Here is a 27,814-nt window from a genome sequence, read left to right as displayed (position 1 = left end):
TGACGTTGAAATCCCATGTACTGATGGAGGTTTGATAGGGGGCTTTCACAAAAACAAACCTCTCATGAAACGAAAAACTAGAGGCTGTCTAGAGATGAGCTTACCTTCTGTACACTCAAGATAAGCACTAATTGCACTAAGGTGAACCCTTACAGAGTTGGTCGAGACCAGACTCTGATAAGTGTAGAAGATATTCAAACAGGGTCTGTGTAGGGGTAAGTAAGGGGATCTAGGTCCTTACTCTCACACAAGATGGCAAACCTCCTCCATTTAAGAGAGTAACACCTCTTAGTGGTATCTTTCCTGGAAGCCATCAAGACCCGGGAGACACCCTCTGAAAGACCCAAGGAAGTGAATTCTAGGCTCCCAACATCCAAGCTGTGAGAGCCAGAGACTGGAGGTTGGGATGAAGAAGGGACCCCTCATGCTTAGTGATGAGGATCAGAAAACACTCCAATCTCCATGGTTCTTCAAAGGATAACTCCAGAAGTAGAGAAACCATATCTGCCGCAGCCAGTACAGTGTGATCAGAATCATGGGCTGCGGTCTTGCTTGAGCTTCAACAAATTCTTTCCCACTAGAGGTATACATACGCATACAGAAGACCTGTCCCCCAATTGAGGAGGAAGACATCTAATGCTAGTCTGTTGTGGGTCTGAAGCCTGGAACAGAACTGAAGGAACTTGTGGTTGAGGTGAATGGCAAAAGATCCACTGAGATAGTGCCCCATGCTTGGAATATCTTGCGGACAATGTCTATATTGAGAGACCACTCGTGCAGTTGCATTATCCTTGCTCAGTTTGTTGGCCAGGGTATTGTTTTTGCCCGCAGATAAGTGGCTCGAAGGAACATGTCATGTTGGCAAGCCCAGTGCCACATCTGGTGCCCCCCTGTTTGTTGGTGTAATACAGTTTGATTGTCTGTGTGAATGAGTACAATTTGGTGAGATAGCCAGTCTCTGAAAGCCTTTCGAGCATTCCAGATCGACCAGAGCTCCAGGAGATTGATCTGAAGATTTGTTTCTGGGGAGGACCAAGCTCCTTGAGTGTGAAGCCCATCTTCATGAGCACCCCATCCCAGGAGATGCATCTATCGTCAGCACTTTTTGTGGCCAATGATTTTGGAATGGAAGTCCCAGATTCAAATTGGATCGAATGGTCCACCATTGAAGTGAGTGTACAAGCTCTGGGGACACTTGGATGACATTTTTTAGATTCCCCGTGGCTTGATACCACTGAGAAGCCAGGGTCCATTGAGCTGATCTCATGTAAAGACGTGTCATCGGTGTAACGTACACTGTGGAAGCCATGTGGCCCACAATCTCAACATCTGCCGAGCTGTAACCTGCTGAGAAGTACGAACCTTGGACACGAGTACAATCAGATTGTTTGCTCTCTTCTCTGGAAGGTGGGCCCGAATCATATGAGTGTTGAGCAGGGCTCCTATGAACTGCAATCGCTGGACAGGGCGGAGATGAAACATGGGGTAGTTTAAAACGAACCCTAGTAGCTCAAGCACCCGAATAGTCATCCGCATGGACTCCTGAGCATCCTTCTCCGAAGTGCTCTTCACCACCAATGGTTGAGATATGGGAACACATGGATTCCAAAGTCTGCGTAGCAATGCTACAACTGCTGCTAGACATTTGGTGAAGACTGGCAACACGCGGTACTAAAAGTGATGTGTTCCCAGCCGAAATTGTTCCGGTGGGCTGGAAGTATCAGGATGTGAGTATATGCATCCTTTAAATCCAGAGAGCATAGCCAATCGTTTTCCTGAATTATTGGGAGAAATGTGCCCATGGAAACCACCCTGAACTTTTCTCAGAGTAGGAATTTGTTTAGGACCCTGAGCTCTAGGATGGGACGCATCCCCCTCCCTCACTGTTTTCCTTTGTGCAAGGAAGTACCTGGAATAGAATCCCTGCTCTTCCTCCGCTGGTGGTACGAGCTTGACCGCATGGACCTTCAGAAGGGCTGAGTTCCTCTGCATGAACCTGCCTGTGCTGAGAGCTGAACAAATAAGCTCTTGGTGGGCAATTTGGAGGTTTGAGATACCAATGGAGGGCGTATCCGAGACAGACTATTTAAAGAACCCACCAGTCAGAGGTTATAAGAGGCCACCTTTCCTGAAAAAATTTTAACCTCCCCCCCGACCAGCAAATCTTCTGGGACGGGACACTTTTACCTCGGCTATGCTCTGCTGGAGTCTGTCAAAAGCTCATCCCTTGCTTTGCCTAGGGGTGCAGCAGGGGCATTAGGCGCATGCTGTTGACGTCAGTGAGCGCACTGAGGTTGAGCCTGAATAGGCTGGCGAGCCGAAGGGTTGTACCTACGCCTAGGATACTAACAGGAACTCCTCCTAGCTGAGGAGGCTGATACAGAAGGGTCCCGGCAGGGGAGAGAAGAGATGGTATCATTGTGTTTTTTTGATTGGTCTGCGACCTCCTCAATCTTCTCTTCAAAAAGGTTATTCCCCCGGCATGGGGCATTCGCCACCCTCTGCTGAACAGAATGTTACAAGTCAGAAATGTTTAGCCATGAGAGTCTGCACATTGCTATATTTTGAGCAAAAATCCTAGATGCCACATCAAAAGGAGATCTTTATTGGAAATATTGACAAAATATCCTGTGCAAGCCTAAGCATAGTAATAGCTTTACAACAAATACATATGTGCTGACAGTAATACTTGACTCCACCCACCTGCAGGGGTGAGCCACATAGGGGAGTACATAAAAGATAAAATGACCACTTATCTGTAGAGAAGCATGGTAAGCAGTACAGTTCTACTAAGTCATCAGGTATAGGATTCCTGTGTGGCGTATTTGGTATCCGAAACATTTAGCAAAGTAGCGGTGCAATAGTATAAGCACAATCTTGTCTGTAGGGTGCATGTGACTTCGCTGCAGTGGAGACAGTAGCAATGGCACAAATATAGTCTAAAACTGATTCTTGAACCAATTATAGAGGGTCCTTTGAGCACACCTAGCTGGTTAAGTTTTCAGGATATCCACAATTAATATGCATGAAATAGATTTGTATGCATGTCTTTTTCTGTATGCAAATCATGAATATTCATTATGGGCATCCTTAAAAATTGACTGTGCCACAAGGACCAGGTTGAAAATCACTGGCCTAAAAGGCTGCTTGACTAGGGATACTACTTGTTAAACAAGTATTTGCCCCCGATGTGGAATGCAGATCAGTGACTCCCATAAGCAGAACTGTTACATACCTCAGCAACCCGCAAGTCTGTTTTTTATTGTAGAGAGGAAGCTTGGGGACCACTAGTGTGAAGTTTGGTGGGATATGGTCAGTGCTTTTTTGTAGGAAAAAAAAGGTACCAGTACTTATTATGGGCGGGGTTGCCATCTATGACTCTGCCACTTTGGTAGCTACACCTACAGTAGCCATACCCCTTATACCAGCCATGGCGCATATAAACAGGTATCACTGAAAGTACTATACCAGTATAGGAGAAAAAAAATAACTTGTGATTTTTTTTTTTCATTATAAATTCTGTAAGCTGTTACTGCTCCAGTATACCCAGTGCAAAGTAAGACAGCAGATGTAAATTTTCAAATTGGACATATTTCAAACACTAAAATGAAAATAAAATGATTTTTCTACCTTTGTTGTCTGGTGACTTTGTTTTTCTGATCATGTTTCTCCCAGTCTTTGATTCTGCTGCTCTCTATCTGTTCCCTTAACTCCGTTTCCAGGGCTTCCTTTCCATTTATTTCTTTACTTTCCTTCCTTCCTTCTTCATTTCTTGCCCTACATCCATAGGTAAAAACTGTGTCCTCCACAGACTTGACTGGAGGAGATATAGAGTGGATCCAGCTTTTGCCTATTTTCTCCATCCACGTGCAGTTTTTCTCTTCTTTTCCCTTTCCCTCATTTACGTCAGTATGCATCTCCTCCCTATTCTTCCCTCCCCTCCATCCATATGCAATTCCTTCCTCTCTTCCCTCTCATCCATCCATGTCCAGCATTTTTCCTCTCTCCTCCATCTATGTCCAACAATTCTCCTCCCCTCCATCCATGTTCATCTCACTTTCTCTCTCCCCTCCATCCATGTGTATCTCCTTCCTGTCTTCCATGTTCAGCATTTCTCCTGCTCTCCCCTCCATCCATCCATGTCCAGCAACTCTCCTCTCTCCCCTGCCCTCCCCTTCCATCTATGTCCAGCGATTCTCTTTTCTTCTTTGCCCCTATCCTTCCCTCCCCTCCATGTCCAGTGACTCACCCCAGCCTCCACCTGCCCCCCCCCAAGTTCATTCCATTCCCAGCCCCACCTGCTTGCCCTCTGCTCCCTGACTTTCCGTTCCTACTGCCCTGCGTTGAAATCTTTTATTTTACTTCAAGTCACAACAGCAGCAGCGACAGTGAAGGCAGCAGGCAAGCTCGCTTCCCTTCCCTTCCCTTCCCTCAGGGTCCTGCCCTCGCGGAAAGGAAATTACATCAGAGGAAGGCGGGACGCTGAGAGGGAAGGGAAGGCTGGAGGCGAGCCTACCTGCTGCTTTCGTACTGCAATTTCAGAATTTAAAAAAAAAAGATTTCAATGCAGGGCAGCACGAACGGAAAGTCGGGGAGCTAAGGGCGGGCTGTTGAGTCGGCCCTGAGAAAAGAGGTGCTGGTATGCCATACCGGTGCATACCGGCACAAAAAAAGCACTAGATATGATATTCTGAATGAGGGCAAAAGGGAAGGGCCAAGAGGCCAGTTGGAACCATTTATAAATATCTGTGTTGGACTGTAGCAGGGGTTCTGAACCTTGTTTTGTTCACCTTTTTAACTGATCAATGAAACACTAGCATCCCCTTCTTAAACCTCATATCCAGTAGTGATATTGACAGCTACATATGTCACTGTTAGCCACTAACCGTGCTAACTATTAATATATTGTTAAAATTTGCGACAGCTACGTTGCCTGTCTCCTTACATTGAGAAGGCAAGTCTTGTCTTATTTGTGCATGTGCATGCCATGATAATATCAAGACTGGATTACTATAATGCACTCTACACGGGTCTGTTTACAAAGGTTCTTCACGAGCTCCAACTGAATCAGAATGCTGAGGCAAGACTTATAGAAGATTGTAAGCAATGTGACCACATCACACCATTTTTGCAAAAACTTCACTGGCTACCAGTACAACATAAGGTCAAATTTAAAACTCTGTTTGATCTTAAAGGCCTTTAAAGGAAATGGGCCAGAGTACTTGAAGAACAGTACTCTCTCTACACTCCTTCAAGTTCACTAAGGTCCTTCCAAGGATTATCCCTAACCACACCCTTTCCAAAGGACATCTCACAATGTGATACCCGCAAGCGAGCCTTCTCCAGAGTAACCCCCACACTTTGGAATGCATTCCCTGAAAGGCTTCGCTTAACACAAGACTATCTCTACTTCAGGAAGCAGGTGAAAGCTAGGTTCTTCAATGAGGCCTTTAATGGAAGAAGTAACTAACACAGATACACATACTATAGCAGGACATATTTATCCACTCCTAGCTAAGATGATATTCAGGCACCTTTTTGACCTCATTTGCAACTTTCTTAAAATGTGTACCTTATTTTCTTACTCCTGTTACTCAACTTAACTATCTATATGTTCCATATTTTCTTACACCCTATGCTGTCTCTCAAAATGTTTTATTGTGTACTGTGCATACTTTGTATTGTTGTTTGAATATTTTTACTGCTGTAGTTGTGTATTGCTTATGTCTGTCTTATTTTTGCTGTATGCCACCTTAAGGGGACCTTTTTTTTTTTTAGTATGCAGCAGTAAGCCCAACGCGGGTTTACCACTTGCTAAACCGGAAGTACCACCGGGCTACTGCTGCAGCCCGGCTTAGCCAGTAGTACCCATGTTCAGCGTGCACCATTTCCGATGCTACAAAAATATTTTTTTTATCGTCCATGTTTACCTGGCGGTAATCAGGCAGTGCCATGTGCTGCTGCTTACCGCTGGGTTAACACGGAAGCCCTTTCCGCCATCACCTTAATGGGCATTTGGAAAGTGTGCCGCACAACCATTTCTTAAAAAAAAAAAAAAAGCCTTTTACATTATGTGGTTAAAGGGAGCTACAGTGCGCGTCAAAAACATGCGTTGACGCCAGTACAGGCCCCATTTTGACGCAGCTTAGTAAAAGGACCCCTGAGTGAATTCTTTAAAAAGATGGTAAATAAATCCTAATAAATAAAATTAGAGTAGCACACAGTTATATTATCAAAAAACATACTGATACTTGCCTTCACACTGTATAGAAAATTTCAATAAAAATGACTATCTCTGGGAAAAGGTGAATAAAGTGTCGGATCCAAAGTGTTGAGATATTCCATGTCATGGGTCCATATACTGTTTTAAAAAATTATGCTTAAACCAACTGTAACTTTATTTTTTCTGATAAAAGGATGGGGTTTGTGTTGTTTACAAATTGTTTGCTCAAAAAAAATTCATGAAACCTCATTTTTTATATCCAGAGATGGTCACAGAATGCCTCAGATTTCAAGACCTTCTCCACACCCCTTGGGACTATAGGAATTACAGCCAATAACTGAATAGGCACACACCATCCATCCTCTAATTATGGCTTGGCCATTCAGAGAGCTGTAATATCATCTGGGAATTTTTTGTCAGAGAATGTGTTAAAAGCGGTTAGCTTAATGGGGTTTAAAAAGTTTGGACAGCTTCCTAAAACAAAAGTCACTTCCTTAGTGTTCCTCTGGACCGGCCCAGCTGAATTTATGGCTTGTGCATGCCTTCCAGCAGGTGGAGACTGAGAACAGTGGTTCTTGAGTGAGCCAATAAGAGCCCAGCTCAGCCCTATCAAGTCTCTGTATTCTCAGTCTCTAGCAGGTGAAAAACATGGTGAGCCCTTCAGTCTTATTTTCTTTACTTACTATGCATATATACATTTTTTTCCTTTTGTCTTTATTTCTCTCTGTGTGCTGCTGGGGGTAATTGCTGACAGAAGATGAGACCCATGGGGGTTTCTTTTGCCTCGGGAGTGTATACTCAGGTGGCCGAGTCACTCTTCCCATCTCTCACCCCATGCCTTTCTAGTGTTTGCTCTGGCAAAATTAATAATGCATTCTGATTTCAAGGCTGGCATACACCCCTTCGAGGGAAGGGTGATGTAGTGCCGTGGAAGATAGCCACAGTTTTTTGGGGGGTGGGGAAGTTACCAAAGTTGCAGGGAGAGTTTTCAATTTCAGAGCACTGCAGTGGTTCTTTAAGAAAAAAAAAAAAGTAAATTATTTTCTCCTTGCTGTTTTTTTCTGTGTGGCTGGTTCCCCGAATAGTTGAGTGCAGATAGCTTGGTGGCCATGTCGCACAGGCTATGTTGATGCGGTGTTTTTCAGTGCCAGAAGGTCTCAGCGGATGGCGTGTGTAAGATTTGTACTGTGTCGGACTCTGAGGCTCTGGCTGTGTCGGCAGCTGCCAGTGCGAGCAGCGCTAGTGTTTCCTCTGGTTCATCAGTTTTTTATGTGGCAGGATCCAGTGCTACTCCAGAGCCGGTTTTGGCAGGAACATCTGCCATCGTGGTACCGCAGTCTGTCGGAGCAGTCTGCGGCGCATGGGGTTCCACAGGGTACCTGGAGGGGGGGGGGGGGGTACCTGGAGGGGGGGGGGGTACCTGGAGGGGGGGTTTTCCTCCAGACTTCATTCTAGCTATGTTTAATGAATATTTACTTTGCCATGCTTCTCCTTAGCCCTCTTTCACAGCGGATCATGTGCAGGGCCTTTTTTCTAAAAGATCTCGAGTTTCTTGGGAAAACCAGGAGGTGTAGAGGCAGGTATGGATTTGGAGTCCCTGGGTGAAGGTGATAATTTTATGGTAGACTTGGAGGACTTTGAGAGAGGAGATCCTTTTCCTGTGGCAGAGGATCTGCCGCCAGGGGAGGATCCATCAGTGGTTCAGGTCTTCTACATAGAAGACTTGCAGGAGTTAATTGCTCTGGTGCAACTACTTTTAATTTTGAGGAGGAGCAGGAACCTGCGGTTCACCGCACAGTGGATCCTTTTCCGGTAGGTCATTCCCTATGTATCAAGGTATCAGGGATATATAGTTCAGACCCAGTGGGATGTCCCGGTGCTCCCTTTAGACTGGCTCGTTCTATGGTTCGCCTATATTCAGTTCCAGAGCAGGATAAGGATTGGCTTAAGCCCCTAGGAGTGGATGCTGTAGTATCAACAGTGACTAAGAAGAACACAGTCCCGGTGGATGAGGTACGGCCCTTAAGGATCCGCAGGATTGGCGTATAGAGACCCTCTTGAAGCATGCTTTTGATGTTTCAACCTTGGCAGTTCAGGCAGCAGTCTCATGAGCACTCATGGCTTGGGCGTGTTTCTGATGGTCGGAATGGGTGTTAGATAGAGAGGCGGATGATTTTGCACTTGCTGATCAAGAGGTAGTAAAGATTGAGATGGGCTCAGCCTTTCTGTCTGATGCCCTATTTGATTTGCTTCAGGCATTTTCTAAATCCATGACATTAGGAGTGTCGGCTTGCAGGACACTTTGGCTTCAAGGTTGGTCCTCGGATGCAGCTTCAAAGTCAAAACTGAGTAAGGTTCCCTTTTGGGGGTCTCTCCTGTTTGAAGATGATTTGATAAGCTGTTTAAGAGATACCAAGGTGCCTCGACTTCCAGAGGATCATCCAATGGTAGTTGGCCAGGTATTTTCTTAGGTACGAGGTCGAGAGCGTGAGGATAAGTGTTTGCGCACGGGCAGAGGCACCCCCTTTCAAAGGTCTCGTTATTTTACTTATAGTTGGCCCTTTCGATGTGCACAGAGGGGAGGCTGGGACAGTCCTGTTTCCTCCCAAGTTTCCGGTCGTGTGGCACAATGAATGTTTGCAGGTCCATCCTCCAGTGTCACAGTGGTTGCTTGAAACAGTTTTACTGGAGATGGTCAGATCACTTCAGATCAATGGGTTCTTGAAATTATTTGGGACGGTTACACTCGCGAGTTCGCTCATGTGTTGCTAGATGTTTTTCTGGAGTCCCCCCTGTCGGTCTTGAGTAAAGGCTCAGACAGTAAAGAACACTGTAACCAGGTTGGTTGGTTTATGAGCAGTTTGTCCGGTGCCTGTGCAGGAACAGGGTGCAGGTAGGTATTCCATCTATTTTTGTGGTCCCGAAGAAAGAAGGTTCTTTTTACCCTATTCTAGATGTCAAACCGGTCAAACGAGCTCTTTGGGTGGCACCGTTCTGTATGGAAACCCTTAAGGTTGGTTATCATGGCCATTCGCTCGGGAGAATTCCTCACAGCACTCGATCACACGGCAGCTTAGCTCCACATTCCCATTCGTCAGATGCATCATCGCTTCCTCTGTTTAACTGTGGTAGGCCGGCATTTTCAGCTTTGTGCAATGCTGTTCAGCCTTGCCACTGCTCCTCGGACATTCACCAAGGTTATGGTGGTAGCGTGGATCTTCACAAGAAAGGCATCTTGGTGCATCCCCTACCTGGACATTTGGTTGATCTGGCCAAAGTCGTATTGGAGAAAGTTGTCAGGTTACAATGCAGGTAGTCCAATTCTTGGAAACTCTAGGTTGAGTGATCAATCTGCTCAAGAGCTGTTTGGAGCTGTTGTAGACTTTAGACTATCTAGGGATTATGTTAGATACACTTTTGGGAAAGGTGTTTCTTCGGGAGCTGTACATTGTCAACATACAGCAGCAGGTGATCAATCTTTGCAGATAGCTTGTGCCTTGTTCTCGGCTTTATCTTCAAGTTCTAGGGTCTATGGTGGGGAATATAGAAGCGGTACAGTGGGCCAGACCCCACATGAGAGAAGTCTTCAGAATTTACTGTTGTCCAGGTGGTCCCCTCAGAGAGACTCATTAGAGGACAGTTTGCCCTTACAATTGGCGGTGCAGCAGAATCTCTGCTGGTGGCTGCGGTCGAGCAATTTGTCAGCGGGGCTGCTTCTGGATTCTCCTCAGTGGGCAGAGGTGACCATGGATGCCAGTCTCCAAGGCTGGGGAGCTCTATGCTTAGGCCAACCCACACAGGGGCTATGGTCAGTGGAGGAATCAGGTTGTTCGATAAATATGTTGGAGACCAGAGTGATTTGTCGTGCTTTCATCCAATTTCAAGAGCTCATTGAGGGCAAGGCAGTGCGAGTACTGTTGGACAATGCAACGGCAGTGGCATACATCAACCGACAAGACAATATAAGGAGTCCCTGACTAGTGCAGGAGACCCGGGGGATCATGCAGTGGGCGGAGAAGTACCTCTTAGATCTGTCAACTTTGCATGTGGCGGAAGTCCTCAGTGTGCAGGCGGATTTCCTCAGTCGCCAATCTCTAGATCCAGTTTGGTGGTCTCAGTGTGGAGGCGTTCGGCACTGTAGTTCAGAAGTGGGGCTACCTAGTGATGGATTTGATGGCCACTCAGCAGAATACCAAGGTTCCGCATTTCTTTAGTTGCAGAAAGGAACAGACCGTGGAAGGCTTGGGCGCCTTGCTCAGCCGCAAGGTCATACATAGGATGGAGAGACGCACAGATCTGGTGATCCTAGTAGCTCCGGATTGGATGAGACGGCCCTGGTATACATATCTAAGGCGCCTTCTCGTTGAACCCCAGCTTCAGTGCAGCTACTCGATAGAAGTCATAGGGACCATGTTACATTCTCGCCATTCTGCTTCACTGGCTTATGTCTGAGTTTGGAGGATTTTTGTGGCTTAGTGTGATGATCTGGGGAGTTTCTCCTTTACATGCTATGGTGCCACAAATTCTAGATTTCCTACAAGATGACCTGGATAAATGTTTGGCCTTAGCTTCTCTTAAAGTTCAGCTAGCAGCTTTGGCTTCCTTTCGAGGATGAGTGAAAGATAAACCCCTGGGTTGTCATCCAGATGTCATTCGTTTTCTCAGAGGTTTGTAGGTGTAGATAAATAACTCTTATCGGAAAACAATTCCCCACAGGTTATTTATTCCAAGGTTCCTAGCTCAGCCTAGGGGGAAATTATACAGAACCTTGCTTCTGGCACCTCGCGAGGTCTGTCCCGTTAGAGAAGTGAAACCAAAGCCACAGTGATATATATTACTTTTATTAGAGGTAAGAAAATATAGATAAGATACAAATATAGAACTCTGCACAAGCTTAGCAATACAAAAATAGAACTCCTGCTGATAAGATAACTACAAAATATTGTCACTAGACTATACACAATGATTTTTATTAGAACACTAGGTAAATTACACAACCTGATCTGTAAAAGAATTGATACTACCTCTTATGAAAAATACAAGTTAGCAGCATATTCCCTGACCACGAGCTGACATGAACCAATCTTTTCTTAGATAACTACCACTCAGTAACCCCAGACTAGGAAGTAAATCACAGTGATGTCACAGCTGTCCTTAGGCAGACTTCCGATGAGACCGGAGCAGATTTCTTCTTAGACTCAAGCTGATTTTCCCAGCGAGTCCGTCTTAGATGTAAGTGTAGGTCTCTCTGCAGAAAGCAGGTGTCCGTCTCTCCATGTTGTTTCCCAGAGCCAATATATCTGCCACATGGTGTTTGCACCAGTTATGCAGGTCACAAGGTTGGTACCAAACACAGTCTCTGGCTCACCCTGAGCCTTGCTGGGTTTCTCAGGTCTCCTTCCCAGTTACCCCTCTTCCGATGGTCCCTGACGACAACTACTACTGAATAATCTTCTTCTCTTCCCGCTTTCTTAGACCCCGGTCAGGTGATAGCATGGACCAATTATGATCTCGTCCAGCTCAGTATATGGGCAAGAAAAGTTATTTGTTTGTGACCTTGGAAATGGTAACTTCTGGTGCCATGGGTCTGACTCCCTTCTCAGCTTCTCAAGGTGATAGAAGGGGGTGGTTGGAACACAGAATGTCCTTGGCTTTAGTAAGCCTGCCAGTGATTTTCCACAAGCTGAAAAGCTGGATCTTGCTGACACAGAAAAGTTTCTGGTCAGAGGTCATAGACTCCATCTTGCTGTATTATGATGAATTAGGCTTGTATGAACCAAGACCAGCTCAAGTAAGATCACAAGGAAATACCCCTACAGGTTCTGCGTCTGCCCCGGCGTCCTTCTTTTCCTTCTTAGAATCTTAAATCTGATACTCAGCGCTGGTCCATGCTTCATTTGAGCTGTTAGTCTCTATTTCTATCAAAGATCTTACCTTGAAGGCGGTGTTTCTCATGGCAGTCTCGTTGGCAAGGCGTGTGTTGGAATTGCAGGCTTTGTCCTGTAGAGCACCCATTTTGGAGTTCTTGGTGGATCGCGTAGTTTTGAGGCCAGTGCCCTCTTTCCTTCTGAAGGTCTTTACGAGCTTTCATGTCAATCAGTCTCTGGTCCTGCCAACCTTGGGAGGATCCAGAGGGTCAGAGGAGCAGCGATCTTTGCATAAGCTCGGATGTCCGTAGGGCATTGAAAGAATATATGAGGCAAACTGAGGATTTTCGCCGATTGGACCGTCTGTGTTGCTTGGCAGTGGTCATAGAGGTTTAGCGGCATCTAAAGCTATGTTGGCCAGATGGAGCAAGGAAGTGATTAGTTCAGTTTGCATTCTAAAGAACAGGCCCATTCCAGATGGAATTAAAGCTCATTCTACGAGGGGACAGGCAGCTTCTTGGTGGAGTTTTCCTTAGTTGCTCCAGTGGATATTTGCAAGGCAGCCACATGGTCTTCTTTGCATTCCTTTGTTAAGCATTACAGAGTGGATGTTCAGACGCTTCAGGACGCGGTTTTTGGTCAGTGTTGATGGCAGGGCATTGATGGCAGGGCTGTTGGGGTCCCTCCCTTAATGCACTTTTTTGGTATTTCCCATCAGTTCAGCTGGGCCGGTCTGGAGGGACACTAAGGAAGGTGAAATTAAGTCCTTTCTGCTAATTTGCTTTCCTTTAGTCCCTCCAGACTGTCCCAACTCCCATCCTAGACAGCTTGCAGCTAGTTTGGTTGTTTAGTTCTTTCTTTTTAGGGGAACAGTACTATTTTCTCTTAAAACAAACAAACAAACAAAATATACTCGGTTACTAGTATTCAGATTTATTCACGCACAAAGTTACATTCACATGCTATATGGCGTTGGTCAGTTGCAGTCAATGATTCTTGCTCTTTGAGTGGCTGTAGAACCCAGTGGGGCACAGATGTTTTTTCTTTCTTTCTTCTGCTTTGTTACTGATATACTGAGACTTGATAGGGCTGAGCTGGGCTCTTACTGGCTCTATCAAGAAACATTGGAAACATTATTTTCAGTCTCCAACTGCTGGAAGGCGTGCACAACCCATCAGTTCAGCTGGGCCGATCTGGAGGTAATAAAAGAAAGCAAATTAGCAGGTAGGATGTAATTTCACCTTAGAGCATAGGTACTAGTAGAGGAACTTTCAGCCCTTCTGATGACAAATTTTGGTCAAGCCTGTTCCACTAGGGAAAGAAGGATGGGGATTCTAGTCCAGGTACTTCCTCATGCAGAAGAAGGTGGGGGGTGAGGGATGCATCCCATCCTAGACCTATGGGCCTTGAACAAAGTCCTGGTCAAAGAAAAGTTCAGGATGCCTTCCCTGGGCACCTTCTTCCCATGATTCAAGAAAACAATTGGCTATGCTCTCTGGACTTGAAGTATGCATGTACACACATCCCGATATTTCCTCTCCGATTTCGGTGGGAACACATTGCTTCCACTACCGAGTGTTGCCCTTTGGCCTCGGGTCAGCTCCCAGGTCTTTATCAAATGTCTAGCAGTAGTTGCAGCGTTTCCACACAGACTGGGAGTCCATATGTTCCTTTCTGTTGACGATTGGCTGGTGAAGAGCACATCAGAGGACTGTGCTCAGGAGTCTATGCAGAGTGCTATTCAGGTGCTTGAGCTACTAGAGTTCGTATTAAACTACCCCAAGTCCCATTGTTGTCCTGTCCAGCAATTGGAATTCATTGGATCCCTATTCAATATGCAGAAGGTTCGGGCCTTTCTCCTGGGGCAGAGAATAGACACTCTAGTCGCACTGGCTTCTCAGGTTCGAGCCTCTCTGCAGGTCACAGCTCAGCAGATGTTGAGGTTGTTGGGCCACATGGCATCCACAGTTTGTGACACTCATGACACGCCTTCTCATGAGAACTGCCCAGTGGACCCTGGCCTCTCAATGGTGCCAAGCCACCAGAGGTCTGGAAGATGTCAGCCTTGTGTCCCCAGAGCTTGCTCGCTCTCTGTTGTGGTGGACTATTTAATCCAATTTGACTCTGGGACTTCCACTCCAAATTCCTCAGCTGCAAAAAATGCTGACAGTTGCATCTCTTTTGGGTTGGGTAGCGCATGTAGATAGGCTTCATTCTCAAGGTGCTTGGTCCGCCCCGAAGACTGATCTCTAGATCAATCTCCTGGATCTTCGGGCGATCTGGAATGCTCTGTAGGCTTTCAGCGATCAGCTGTCTTTGTCCATTTGAATGAGTACAATTTGGAATCAGGTTGCCATGTATTACACCAACAAGCAGGAGGGCACCGGATTATGCCATCTGTGTCAGGAGGCCTTCCGGATGTGGTGTTGGGCTCAGCAGCATGGCATGTTTCTTTGTACCACTCACCTGGTGGGCAAAAACTATAGCCTGACCGACAAACTGAGCAGGTTTATGCAACCGCAAGAGTGGTCTCTCAACATGAGCATTGCCCAAGAGATCTTCCGAGCGCAAGGCACCCCCTCTATGGATCTTTTGGCCAGGCCTAGGCTTTTGATCCATGACAAACTAGCGTAAGATGCCTTCCTCCTTCATTGTGGGACAGGACTTCCGTATGTGTATCCTTCCATTCCTCTCATGGGGAAGACTTTGCTGAAACTCAAGCAAGACCGCAGGACCATAATTCTGATCGTGCCTTACTGGCCTCGGCAGATCTGGTTTTCTCTTCTTCTGGAGTTATCCTCTGAAGAACTGTGGAGATTGAAGTATTTTCTGACCCTCTTCACGCAAAATGAGGGATCTGTTCTGCGTCCCAACCTTCAGTCTCTGGCATTCACAGCCTGGATGTTGAGATCTATAATTTGCTTCCTTGGGTCTTTCAGAGGGTTTCTCCCAGGTCTTGCTGGCTTTGAGGAAAGATTCAACTAAGAGGTGTGAACTCTCTTAAATGGAGGCGATTTGCCATCTGGTGTGAGGGCAAGACCCTAGATCCCATTTCTTGCCCTACACAGACCCTGCTTGAATACCTTCCACACATTTCCAAGTCTGTTCTTAAGACCAATTCTGTAAGGGTTTACCTCAGTGCAATTAGTGCTTATTAATACGTAGAGGGTAAGCCCATCACCGGACATCCTCTAGTTTGCTTCATGAGAGGTCTGCTTTCGTGAAGGCCCTTGCCAAACTTGTGCCAATGTCAAGGGACCTCAAAGTCGTTTTCAGCCAGCTGATGAAAGCTCCTTTCGAGTCATTGGATTCCTACCATCTGAAGTACTTGACCCTGGAAGGTAATTTTTTTTTGGTGACTGTTACTTCAGCTCGTTCAGTCAGTGAGCTGTAGGCTTTAGTAGTAGATGCACCTTTATACTAAGTTTCAGCACAACAGAGTAGCCCTCCCCACCCTAAGTTCTTGCCAAATGTGGTGTTGGAGTTCCATTTGAACCAGTCAATTGTCTTGCCAATATTTTTTCCCCAACCTCATGCCCATCCTGTTGAGGACACCTTGCACTGCAAGCAAGCATTGGCCTACTACATGGCATGGACCAGGCCCCACAGACAGTCCACCTAACATTTTGTTTCTTTTAATCACAACAGGATGGGGGTCACCATCGGGAAATGCACAATCTCTAATTGGCTGACAGATTGCATTTCTTTCACTTATGCCTAGGCTGAGCTGACCCTAGATGGTCATGTCAAGGCTCACAATGTTAGAGACATGGCTGCATCAGTAGCCTACTTGCGGTCAGCCTCCATTGAAGAAATTTGCAAGGCTGCAATGTGGTCTTCAGTCCATACATTCACATCTCATTACTGCCTTGAGCAGGATATCAGACATGACAGTTGGTTTAGGCAGACAGTTTTGCAGAATCTGTTTGGGGTCTAGAATCCAACTCCACCCTCCTAGGCCCATTTTATTCTGTTCCAGGCTGCACTCTCACTCAGTTTGTATAGATTCAGGTTAATCTGAGTACTGTCCTCACCGTTGCAAGGCCCAATTGACCAATGTTTTGTTGTTTTCTGTGAGCCTGAATGCTAGGAGATACCCCAGTTGTGAGAATTATGGTCTGCTTGTCCTCGGAGAAAGTGAAGATGCTTAACCTGTAGCAGATATTCTCTGAGAACAGCAGGCTTTTTCTCACAAACCCTCCTCCTCCCCTTGGAGTTGTCTCCTATTTTTTTCTTTTTTATGCTGTAGTATTTAACTGCAGTAAAGGTGCTCTCGTGGCAGGCAGGAAGGCACTTGTGCATGCACAGTGGAGTCATGCTTCACAAAGCTCTTAAAAGGTTGATAAAAGCTTCAGACCAGGCAGCGTGAGATCAAGTTACCCAATTGTGTGAATATAAAGCCTGCTGTTCTTGGAGAATACGTGTTACAGGTATCTTCGCTTTTTCCTAAAATAGGTTCTTTATTTTCTGTTTTCTATTTCTGTGTTTTGGCAACTGTTCCAACTTCAGTATATATTAAAAAAAAAAAGTAATATAGAGGGGCATTTTCGAAAGAAACGTCTAAGTTACACTTTGGATGTTTTACAAAGACGTCCAAATTCCGAAGCGGGAAGGAGGTCATTTTCGGAAAAAAAAAAAAATGGACGTCCATCTTTTGTGTTCGAAAATACCATGGACGTCCTGCGATTTGGAAGTCTTTGATTTTTGGTCATTTTCGAAAAAAAGACGTCCAAGTCTAAAACGTCCAAAGGCAAGCCATTGGGACGTGTGAGGAGCCAGCATTTTTAGTAGACTGGTCCCCCTGACATACCAGGACAGCAGTCGGGCACCCTAGGGGGCACTGCAATGGACTTCATAAAATGCTCCCAGGTATAAAGCTCCCTTACATGCTGAGCCCCCCAACCCCCCCCCCCCCAAAAAAAAAAAAAAAAAACACTACCCCCAATTGCACACCACTGCCATAGCCCTTATGGGTGAAGTAGGCAGCTATATGTGAGTACAGAGGGCTCACAGTTTCCTGCACAAGTATAACAGGTAGTGGGAGGATGGGCCCGGGCCCACCTATCTGAAGTGCACTAAACTACTCCAGGGACCTGCATGCTGCTGTCATGGACCTGAGTATGACATCTGAGGCTGGCAAGTAATGTTATTGAACACACTTTTGGGGGTGGGGGGAGGGTGTTAGTGACCACTGGGGGGGTTGGGAGGGGTAAGGGGAGGTCAACCCTGATTCCTCCAGTGCTCATCTGGTCATTTGGGGCACCTTTTTGTGTCTTATTCATAAGAAAAACAGGTCTAGCTCAACATGTCCAAGTTTTAGTGCTGGACATTTTTGCTTTGTTCCATTAAGGCTCAAGGATGTCCAAGTTTAGGAATGCCCAGGTTCTGTCTTGAACACGCCCCCGATACGCCCCCTTGAGATTTCGACATCCTTCCGACGGACTTCTGAGAAAGACGTACAAAATACTGTTTTGATTATACCGATTTGGACATTTCTGTGAGATGGACGTCCAAATGCCGATTTATGTCACTTTTTGGTTGTCCATCTCTTTCGAAAATGAGCCTGATGGACTGCAAATTGGGGCTGACTTCAGTGGTGCATGCACCACCATCCCACTGCCTAGGAAACCTGTGAGAGGGGTGATCCTTCCGCTTCTGCTGGTTCAGGAAAGACTAATGAGCACGCTCTGGGGAGCCGTGAGGTGCCATTCTACCTTTAATGAAGAAGGAGCTAGTAATGCAGTTTGCAGTAACATAAATATTAAGATAAGTCTATCATTTCTTCATCCTGAATCCCTGAAGCAGTGCATTTGAAACCTATATTAGTGTTCGGCTCTGGAGGAGCTGTAAACATTTTACATAAGATAATTGTACACTGGTGCCTCTTCAGATAAGTGGCTGCTGCTGATTTTAATTTTTCTCAGTGATTTTTTTTTTTAGAGTAATTCTGTTAATTAAAATTAATAGTTTATGAGAACACTTGTTCACAATAAATACATAAAATAAGTGACCACCCGATGTAGCAACTAATTTTTTGAGTGTTCAATTGGTGAGTAATTTTCTCAGATTCCCCTTTTCACATATATTGTATTTATTATGAAAGAGAGAGATCGAGATCATGAATGAAATACCATTGTGTGGTCCTCAGTCATGTGTTGTGTACATAGTAACTAATCACTACTAATCTCCCACACCGAACATATTCAGTGCTGGGGGACAATGGTTGTGTACTGTACCTACAAAGTGTGCCACGTGTGCCTCTCCATTCCCACAGTATGTATTACAATGGGAGCACTTTGTCACAGCAGGGCCACTGTCTGGTTGTTTGGACTTTCAGTATGGCATATGTTGCATAACAGCATAAAAACTAGGTTATCTGCTGGTAGGATGCATAGGTCCAGACTTTGCTTGTTCAGTGAAAAGTCACCTGAGCTGTACTTTGTCTGACCTCTGTCGTCATATGCCTTGCTGTTTTCCTTCCTGCAGATGCTGCAGCAGAACTCGGAGGAGAGGATGAAACCATCATGGATGAGGGGGGGTGTCCTTCTCAGGTGTAGGATGCTCCATGGTTATGAACATCTAACCATAGTAGCCAGTAGGATCTATACTGGAGGATCTGGCATCTGAAAGGCATACAGATAGCAGGTGTCTTGAGATGATCATGCTGAAGAGGCATGTAATGATAATACCATCTGATGAAGAGGAGGTGGGGGATGAAGAGGACATTGCAGTAGAGAGTGATCATTCCCAGGATCATCTCTTGGGAGATGAGAAGATTTGGGTAGGGGAAGATTAATTATTTGGGTTATTTTTATTTGTTTATTTATGTTACATTTGTACCCCGCGCTTTCCCACTCATGGCAGGCTCAATGCTGCTTACATGGGGCAATGGAGGGTTAAGTGACTTGCCCAGAGTCACAGCCATTGGTATCTACCAACAAAAAAGCCTGTTTAGGGCAGAGTTCTTTGGTCTCTAACAGGATGTCTAGACACTGAGACGCTGTGAATGGGATATTACCTGGCATCAAGACTGAGCTCCAGACCCTCAATTGAGCCTGGCTCCTTGCTCCCCTAGATGATGGAATGGCTACCAGCAGCAGCAGCAACACCCTCGTCTTCTACCTCTGTACCTCAGCTCTCCCTTCTCTTCTTCAGTCCATCTCGCCCCATCCCTGAGTCTAGCCCCACTGGTGTCTACCAACAGCGTCTGGTGTTTTTGGTCACAATTATTTAAAAACTAGTAAAAGATGCCCGTTTCTTGTGCAAATGAAACGGGCGCTAGCACGGTTTCCTTCCGAACCTCCCCCCCTCCCTACTCACCCCTTCGGCGTTCTGAAGGCAATGACCGGCATTGTTGCGGACCTCGGCAAGCCACTGACGCCATTGCTCCGCCCTCGACGTCATCAAGTTTGACGCGAGGGCGGGGCCCCAACACAGTGTTTTTGGTGGCTTCACCACCACGAAGGCTTCGAACCGGAAGGAAGTGCCCAGAGGACCTGACAGTGACGTCAGTGTCCTCAGAACGTTGAGGGTGAGTTTTATTATATAGGATAAGAGAAGAACTTGCAAAATATGGGCTATACTGAGATTTCTATGTAACTTGGATGACAACAGTTGTGGAGTGTCTTTTTTTTTTTTTTTTTTTTTAAATCATCTGTTGAGAAGTTTATATTGCTGTGATGATGATAAATGTGAAACAAAGGGATTTTGAATGGCTTTGATGACGTCAGTTGTAGCGCTCCCTTTTGCAAACCGTTGGTTGGAATATTTCATAGGATGAATATGTTTTTGGTGGTTATTGATGTGACATTGTTTTGTGAAAATTGATTTTTTTAAATGTTTATGTGGATATTTGATTTGTGATGAGATATGTTTGTCTTATGATTTCCTATTGTTTGGGTCCCTCTTGAGTTCTGAGAGTGCACTTCTGTTCTCTGTATAATTTGTTGTATGTCATTACAAGACAGTATCAAAGTATGAAACTGAAATAAGATTTATAGTACTGCTGATGCTATCACATGTACTATGCACAGGGTCCATTGCATAGAGTGGGTCCTGTGGTAGATAAGTGATAACAACATTGGTGCACATGCTAAAAATCAGTGCTTATCATTCTTTCTGTGGCTGTGATCCCATTTTCACAGGCACAGAAAGTTTATGACATTCCAGGCAGCGTGGACCAGTGATATTTTATGGAGGGCCTACCCAGGTCGTGACCCCAAGCACAGGTCTCGCAATCCCAAAAGGGTCACACAGTTTGGGAAGCTGTGCTCTATATGTTGTGTTGCATAACTAGAAAAGTTATTTTCTTTTATACTTTAAAGGCAACTGTTTCTTCTTTCAATGCAGGTCCATTTGGAATAAACCATGGCATTGAGCTTCATACAGATGTAGTGGAATATGCCAAAGGAAAGCTAGAGAATTTCATCAAAAATAGTGATAGTTTTGATAAGTAAGTATGAAATTCTCACTTTATTAGCAATAGTGACACTAAGGGGCCCTTTTACTATGCCTCGCTAAGAAGGGTAAACGGCTATATGTTCCTTTTTTCCCTTAATGGCCACACCCTAATTTCTAAGTTAGCATGTGTCCATTAGCGTGGGAGCTCTTACCTCCATCTGTTTTGTAGGCACTAGTCTCCTATGCTAAAAAATAAAATGCCCCTGCACTACCCAATTAGCGCAGGAAATGCCTACTCTCAGCCCATAAACACATATCCCCATGCTAAAAAATGAAACCTATTTTTTTTTAGTGTAGGATTGGTGTGCAGTGATCGGCGAACTACTGCGGGATGCCTCAGCGCATCCGCGGCAGTGCTTTTTGGTGCATGCTAGGCATGTGCTAGTGCTTACTTCCACTTAGTAAAATGGCCTCTTAATATGTACCATTGTAACCATGATCACAACAGATACGTTTTGTTTCTACAATAAGTTTCATCTGGTTCTCTAGTTATATATCTTAGGGGCTATTCACTAGCTTTTGAGCTAAAAGAATTTTACATGCGTAAGCTAAATGTGCAATGTGCATACTTAAAATTTTACTTAGTGAGTGAGAGCCATAAAAAAAAGTCCTCATAGTTTGCTCGTAAACTTAAATACAAACATAAAACATTCTTTGATATGTCTGTATACAAATGCTAGAAGCCTAAATAATAAGATGGGAGATGTTAAGTGTTTAGTACTAAATGAAGAAGTAGATATAATAGGCAACTGAGATCTGATGGAAGGAGAATAACCAGTGGGAACAGTGTTAGGGTATAAGTTATATCACAATGATAGGGTGGATAAAATTGGAGAGGGTGGCAATATAAGTTAAAGAGGGAATTGAGTCAGTCAGAATAAAACTTCAGGAGGAAAGAGAAACATGGAATCTTTATGGGTAGACATTCCAGATGTGAAGGGAAAGAGAATACTGATAGGGCCAGAAAGAAGAGACAGGTCATAAAATGTTAAGAGAAATTAGGAAGTTAATCAAATTGGCAAAACTATAATAATGGATGGTTTCAGTTACCCCAGTATTGATTGCATAAATGTTATATCAGTAAATGCTAGGGAGGTAAAGTTTCTAGACAAATAACTGCTTCATTGAGAATCTGTTTCAGGAACTGAAAAGAAGGAGAGCTATCCTAGATCTAACCCTTGGTGAAATGCATGAATTGGTACAAAGGTAACAGTATTGGGTCTGCTGGGCAACAGTGATCATAATTTGATCAAATTTAAGTTCCATGGCGTCCCACAGATCAATCCAGAGACTTGTGGATTATGTCCCTCTACCAACAGGTGGCGATAGAGAACCTCAGAGGTTTGCTATATGTGGACTTGTGCAGCCAACTGAACCTCAGTATTCTCTCTATTTAGTAGGTGGCGGGACATCTCTGTGCAGCTCTGGTTTGATCTGGCTACTGGTGTCCTTTGGGCCTAGTTTAGCACAGTTGGGTTGAGTGGCTGTTTGCAATTTGTGGTGTACACCTGGTGGTGCCAGGTCCCTCCCGGTCTCCTCCAACCTTTCCTCTGTCGCCCGGGGTTGTTGGCCTTATTGGGTGTTTCCTTTCTCTCCTGACTAAAAAAAATAAAAGGTAAGAGACTTTGTTTTTGTTTAATCATATGGAGGAACTAGACGTTCTGCCGAGCCAGTTTTGGGGTAGGCGTTTGTGGAGCATGTCAGTGCCTTCTGAGGCGACTAAGTGTTGCTCCTGGTGTGGGGGACGGAGAGCAGCATTGGGGGAGTGTGAGTCGTGCCGCCGTCAGCCCGCAGCGAGTGTTCAGCGCGACGGGGGTTCCCCTCAGGCGTCCGGTGAGTCAGAAACGCAGGGGATAGTTTCGGCGGTTTCCTCGGGGCAGTTCGGGCGCAATTTTTTCCTCTCAAGCGCGATCCGCTCCGCACGTGGTGGTTGATAGACAAGAGGCGCAGCACGCTTCTGTGGCACAGGCTCTGATGGAGGAAAGCAATGTACAGGGAGCAGAGGAGTCCCTTTCGGTTTCCTTTTCCCCGGATTTTGTGTTATTAATGCACAATGCCTTTCTTTTCAAGAAGTGAGGAACTTCTCTTCAGGCAGCCCTGTCTCTTCTTCAGCAAACTTCGGTTGCTGCAGCCTCTCAGTCTTTCCTGCTAAAATGTCCCCGGTGACACAGGTGGCCTGGTTTTGTCTCCGGGCTCTCCCTCAGAATCTTTGGATTTGGCAGATGAGGTCACCCTGCCTTCTGAGGAGGGGGATGATCTGACAGCTGCCCGCCTTTTTTCACAGGGAAGAGCTTCCCTTCCTGATTGTTATGGCTTTTGAGGTTTTGGCCATTTCCCCCCTGAATCGTCAGGGGGAACAGGTCTGGTGCCTTCTATTATGTCTGGCACCAAATGCCCACCTTGTTCCTTTCATGTGCATGAGGCCATGAAAATCCTTATTTCGGCGCTGTGGGATATGCCGGACAGTGGTCTTAAGGTTGCTAGAGCTATGTCGCATCTTTACGCGCTGCCTGCTGCTGACTTAGACTTGCTGAAGGTTCCTACAGTGGATTCACTAATCACAGTGGTCACTAAGAAAAGCACTCTCCCTGTGGAGGGTGGCATGGTGCTCAAGGACCCTCAGGATCGTAAGTTGGAGACTTACTTGAATCGGCCCTTTCCCTGCAGGCCTCAGTTTGTGGCTCCTATGCGGCGCGGGCATCCTTATCGTGGGTACAGAATGCCTTCTCTCCGGAAGATGTTGTGGCTGTTTTGCCGGCCTTGGAGTCTGGTTTAGCCTTCCTTGCGGATCTTCGTTATGATCTTTTGAGGGCTTCGTCGAAGGAGGTTTCCCTAGCGGTTACCGCGCGTCGCTGGCTATGGTTGTGGCATCGGGCTGCAGACGTGGCCTCTAAGTCACGTTTAGTAAGTCTTCCTTTTAGGGGAAAGCTTTTGTTTGGGACAGACTTAGAACAGATTGTGAAGGACCTCGGTGACTCTAAGGGCCAGCGCGTCCTGGAGGACAGGTCCAAGTTTGTACGACCGGCGGGACCTAGACCTAAGTTTAGGGATACACATCGTTACTGTCCAGTTCGTGGTGCCTGTTTTCAGAGAGCAAGGTCTTCACAGAAGCCTCAGCCCTTTCGAGGTGACAGACGGCCCTTCCTTTCCCGTAACAGAAACCAGCCTGCAGCCAGGTCTGCCCAATGATGGGGCCCTGGTCCATATCCAGCCGGTTATTGGGAGCAGACAGTCCCTATTCCTAGTGGAGTGGACCAGGGTAACATCTGACGAATGGGTCTTGGAGGTTATCAGAGACGGCTACAAGTTAGAATTGGCTCGTTCGATAGACTTTTTTTCTGGAATCTCCTTGCAACTGTCCTGCCAAGGTGTGGGCCGTTCGACACACCCTCCTCAACTTACAATGGCTGGGTGTCGTCCAGCCTGTACCCCCAGCAGAAAGAGGGTGTGGTCGATACTCCATTTTTTTGTGGTGCCAAAAAAGGGTGGTTCTTGGCGACTCATCTTAGATCTTAAGTGTGTCAACAGGTCCTTACAGGTTCGACTTTTCCGCATGGAAACCCTCCGATCGGTGATCGCAGCGGTACAACCAGGGGAGTTTTTGACGTGTCTCGATCTCAGAGGCCTATTTACACATTCCAATCTGGCCTCCCCACAGGCACTTTCTTCACTTTGCAGTGATCGGTCGTCATTTTCAATTTACAGCAATGCCCTTCGGTCTAGTCACAGCGCCTCGGACCTTTTCCAAGGTCCTGGCAGTAGTGGCGGCCTATCTCAGGAAGGAAGGGATTCAGGTCCATCCCTATCTAGATGGCTGGCTTGTGCGGGCATCTTCTTTTGAGGAGAGTCGGCGGGCAACCGACAAAGTGGTCGGGTTGCTTCAGTCACTTGGTTGGATGATCAACTTCCCGAAGTTCAGCCTAACGCCTTCCCAAACGCTGGAATACTTGAGGGTGTGCTTCGATACCCAAACAGGGTTAGTTTCTCTTCCTTCATCTCAAGCACAGCGGTTACAGGCTCAGTTACGAGCGCTGTTTCAAACTCTGTTTCAAACTCTGAACCCGCGGGCTTGGGACAATACACAAGTTCTAGGTTCCATGTGGTAAAGTGGGCCAGAGCTCACATACCCCCCCTCCAGTGGCACCTTCTGAGCCATTGTTCTCCGCTCTTGGAGGATTACGAGATTCGGGTGCCATGTTCGGCCCGTTTTCACACAATCATGCACTGGTGGTTCATTCAAAAGAATCTGGTGTCGGGCATTCCTCTGGCAACCCCGGACTGGAAGATAGTGACCGCTGATGTATCCCTCTCTGGCTGGGGGGCTCATTGCCTGCAACAGACAGGCCAGGGCATTTGATTTTCGACGGAGGCGTCATGGTCCATCAACCCCTTGGAGTTGCGAGCGATTCTTCTGGCCCTTTGGGAGTCTCTGTCTCTTCTCCGCGGTTGCTCAGTTCGAGTTCTTTCAGACAATGCGACGGCGGTCGCCTACGTAAACTGTCAGGGGGGCACCAGGAGTGCACCCATAACGCGCGAGGTGGCTCTGATCTGCCATTGGGCAGAGACTCGTATCTCATTCTTGACAGCGGCTCATATAGCGGGGTCACAGAATCTGCAAGCGGACTTTCTCAGTCGCCACCATCAGTGCTCTCCCCACTGGCCTTCGATCAGATTACTGCTCGTTGGGGGATGCCAGAGATGGACTTAATGGCCACCGCATTCAATGCGAAGGTTCCCTGTTTCTTCAGCAGGGGACAAGAGCTGGGCTCAGAAGGCATCGATGCCCTTCTTCAACCTTGGCCCAGGGGCCTCCTCTATGCCTTTCCCCCGTGGCCAGTGGTGGGCAAGTCACATTGCCAGTCATCTTGGTTGAGTGATCCTAGTGGCCCCAGATTGGCCCAGGCAACCCTGGTATGCAGACTTGATCAGGCTTCTATTCTATCGTCCTTTTCTGCTTCCGGCACAGGACGGTCTCCTGCTGCAGGGGCCATTCATGCTGGAGGATCCCTCCCACTTTGGTCTTACGGCCTGGCCCTTGAAAGGGCAAGGTTGAGAAGAAAAGGGTATCTGGACGCAGTTATTGCTATGATGCTGTAGACTCTGAAAAGATCCACCTCTATTGCTTATGCTAGGGTGTGGCATACCTTAGATTTGTGGTGTGTGGGATTGTCAGCGGCTTCAGTGTCGATTATCCTCGCATTTCTTCAGGAGGCATTACAAAAATCACTCTCGTTGAGTTCTCTTAAGGTGCAGGTGGCAACACTGGCATGTTTTAGAGGCCGGCTTCAGGGGGTGTCGATCGCCTCCCACCCATATGTGATTCGTTTCTTGAGGGGCGTGAATCATTTGCGCCCTCCTCACTTGCCAGTTCTGCCATCCTGGAATCTTAATCTAGTTCTCAAAGCACTTCAGCGTCCTCCTTTTGAACCCTTATCGGGGATTACTATTAAGGATCTCACCTTGAAGGTGATTTTCCTAGTAGCCATTTCTTCCGCTCGGAGAATTTCAGAGTTGCAAGCCTTTTCTTGCAGAGACCCTTTCCTGCGTTTTACGGAGGTGGGGGTATCGATTAGGACAGTTCCTTCAGTTTTTCCCAAGGTGGTTTCTCGTTTCCACTTGGGGCAGTCCCTGCATTTGCTGGCCTTCCGCTGTGAAGATTACCCTGAGCAATTCCAGGCTGTTCGCTGCCTCGATGTGAGACGGGCTCTTCTCAGGTATTTGGAGGTCACAAATGAATTTCGTCTTTCTGACCATCTGTTCATCCTTTTTTGGAGGCAGTAAGAAGGGTCATATGGCTTCCAAGGACACCATAGCCTGTTGGTTGCTGGAGGCCTTCAGCCTGTGTGGCATTGGGTAAGCAAGCCCCTTTGCAAATTCTTGCTCATTCTACGCAAGCTCAAGCTTCCTCCTATGCAGAGTCCCGTTTGGTTTCTCTGGAAGATATCTGGAGGGCAGCTACAAGGGCTTTGGTCCATACTTTCACTCGTCATTTTCAGGTGGATGTGGCAGCTCGTCAAGATGCGGTGTTTGGCTCGTTGGTGATTTCTGCTGGGTTGGGGGTGTCCCGCCCTACTTGAGGACTGCTTGGGTACATCCCACAAGTCTCTGAATTGATCTGTGGGACGCCATGGAAGGAAAAATTAATTCTTACCTGATAATTTTCTTTCCATTAGTCCCAACAGATCAATCCAGAGGCCCCCCCCCTGGGTTTACTGTCTACGGTTTTGTTGCAGTTGGTTAGGTTTTTTTCGGGTTCCGTTCTCAATGTTCCTTCATTTCATTAAAAAAATAAATAAATATAGAAGTGGTGGAAGTATGTTGGGCAATTGGTCTGATAATGTCAGGAGAGTTTTCTATTGTTTCCATTCTACTGCTTTGTTTTTTTTTTAATTTTTTTATTTATAAGATTTTCACAAATTACATTTATGCAATAAACATAAATTTTAGAATATTAGAACAATACAAAAGGAAGAAAAAATATATCAGGTAACAACTCAATAAATTTTTAGTCCACAATAATTGATCCAAGATCTAGGAAAAATGAATGTCAAGTAGACTAAGGGGCTCATTTTCAAAGCACTTAGCTTTCCAAAGTTCCATAGGTTTCTATGGAACTTTGGAAGGCTAAGTGCTTTGAAAATATGCCTCTAAGTAAAATATTTATAATCTATAGAGCAGAAGGAACTTAAGTGTACGCAGCCGAGGTCGAGCGCTAGTGATTACGGACTACTACAACATCATTCTTTAGAGGTAATAAATTCTGATAGTTTCCCTGGGTCAAAAAATATATAATTGATAGAATTCAAAGAAACATTACATTTACATGGAAATTTGAGAAGAAAAGTCCCCCCTAATTGGAGGACTCTTGCTTTTAACAGCAAAAATTCTTTCCTTCTTTTTTGAGTATCTCATGGGAGATCTGGAAAAATCTGGACTTTTGATCCCAGGAAAAGAGAGTTCATGTGGCGAAAATAAAGTCTGAATATATTGTTACGGTCTGGTTCCAAAGCAAACGTAACCAGTAATGTTGTTCTTTCAGTTACAACTTCTATGGAGTTTTCAAGGAACTCTGTCAAATTTAAATCAGATTGAGGAGAAACAGGCAATTTTCTCATCCGTACCCCAGCAATATATTGAGTTCTAGTAATTGGAGGCAAACCTTCAACAGGCAAACCCAGAATCTCAACTATGTATTTTTTTAACATCTCTAATGCTGGGACAAGAGGAGACTTATGAAAGTTCAAGAAACGTAAATTGTTCCTCC

The 27,814-nt window shown here is 45.9% G+C and overlaps 1 protein-coding gene across 7 annotated transcripts in view; it reads left to right on the top strand.

Moving 5' to 3' along the window:
- The window catches only part of PCMTD1 (protein-L-isoaspartate (D-aspartate) O-methyltransferase domain containing 1), a 217,769-nt gene that overhangs the window by 106,849 nt on the left and 83,106 nt on the right, over positions 1-27,814 (top strand). For all 7 annotated transcript variants that reach the window (XM_030214347.1, XM_030214297.1, XM_030214304.1 and 4 more), the window contains one exon: positions 20,440-20,542. In XM_030214347.1, the coding sequence (XP_030070207.1) occupies positions 20,440-20,542 (103 nt within the window). The remainder of the gene's footprint in view (positions 1-20,439; positions 20,543-27,814) is intronic.

This window comes from Microcaecilia unicolor, chromosome 1 (genome assembly GCF_901765095.1).
Source record: "Microcaecilia unicolor chromosome 1, aMicUni1.1, whole genome shotgun sequence".
Classification (NCBI taxonomy): Eukaryota; Metazoa; Chordata; class Amphibia; order Gymnophiona; family Siphonopidae; genus Microcaecilia; species Microcaecilia unicolor.
The sequence above is the reverse complement of the archived record's forward strand: the minus strand, read 5'-3'. Positions and strand labels throughout refer to the sequence as shown.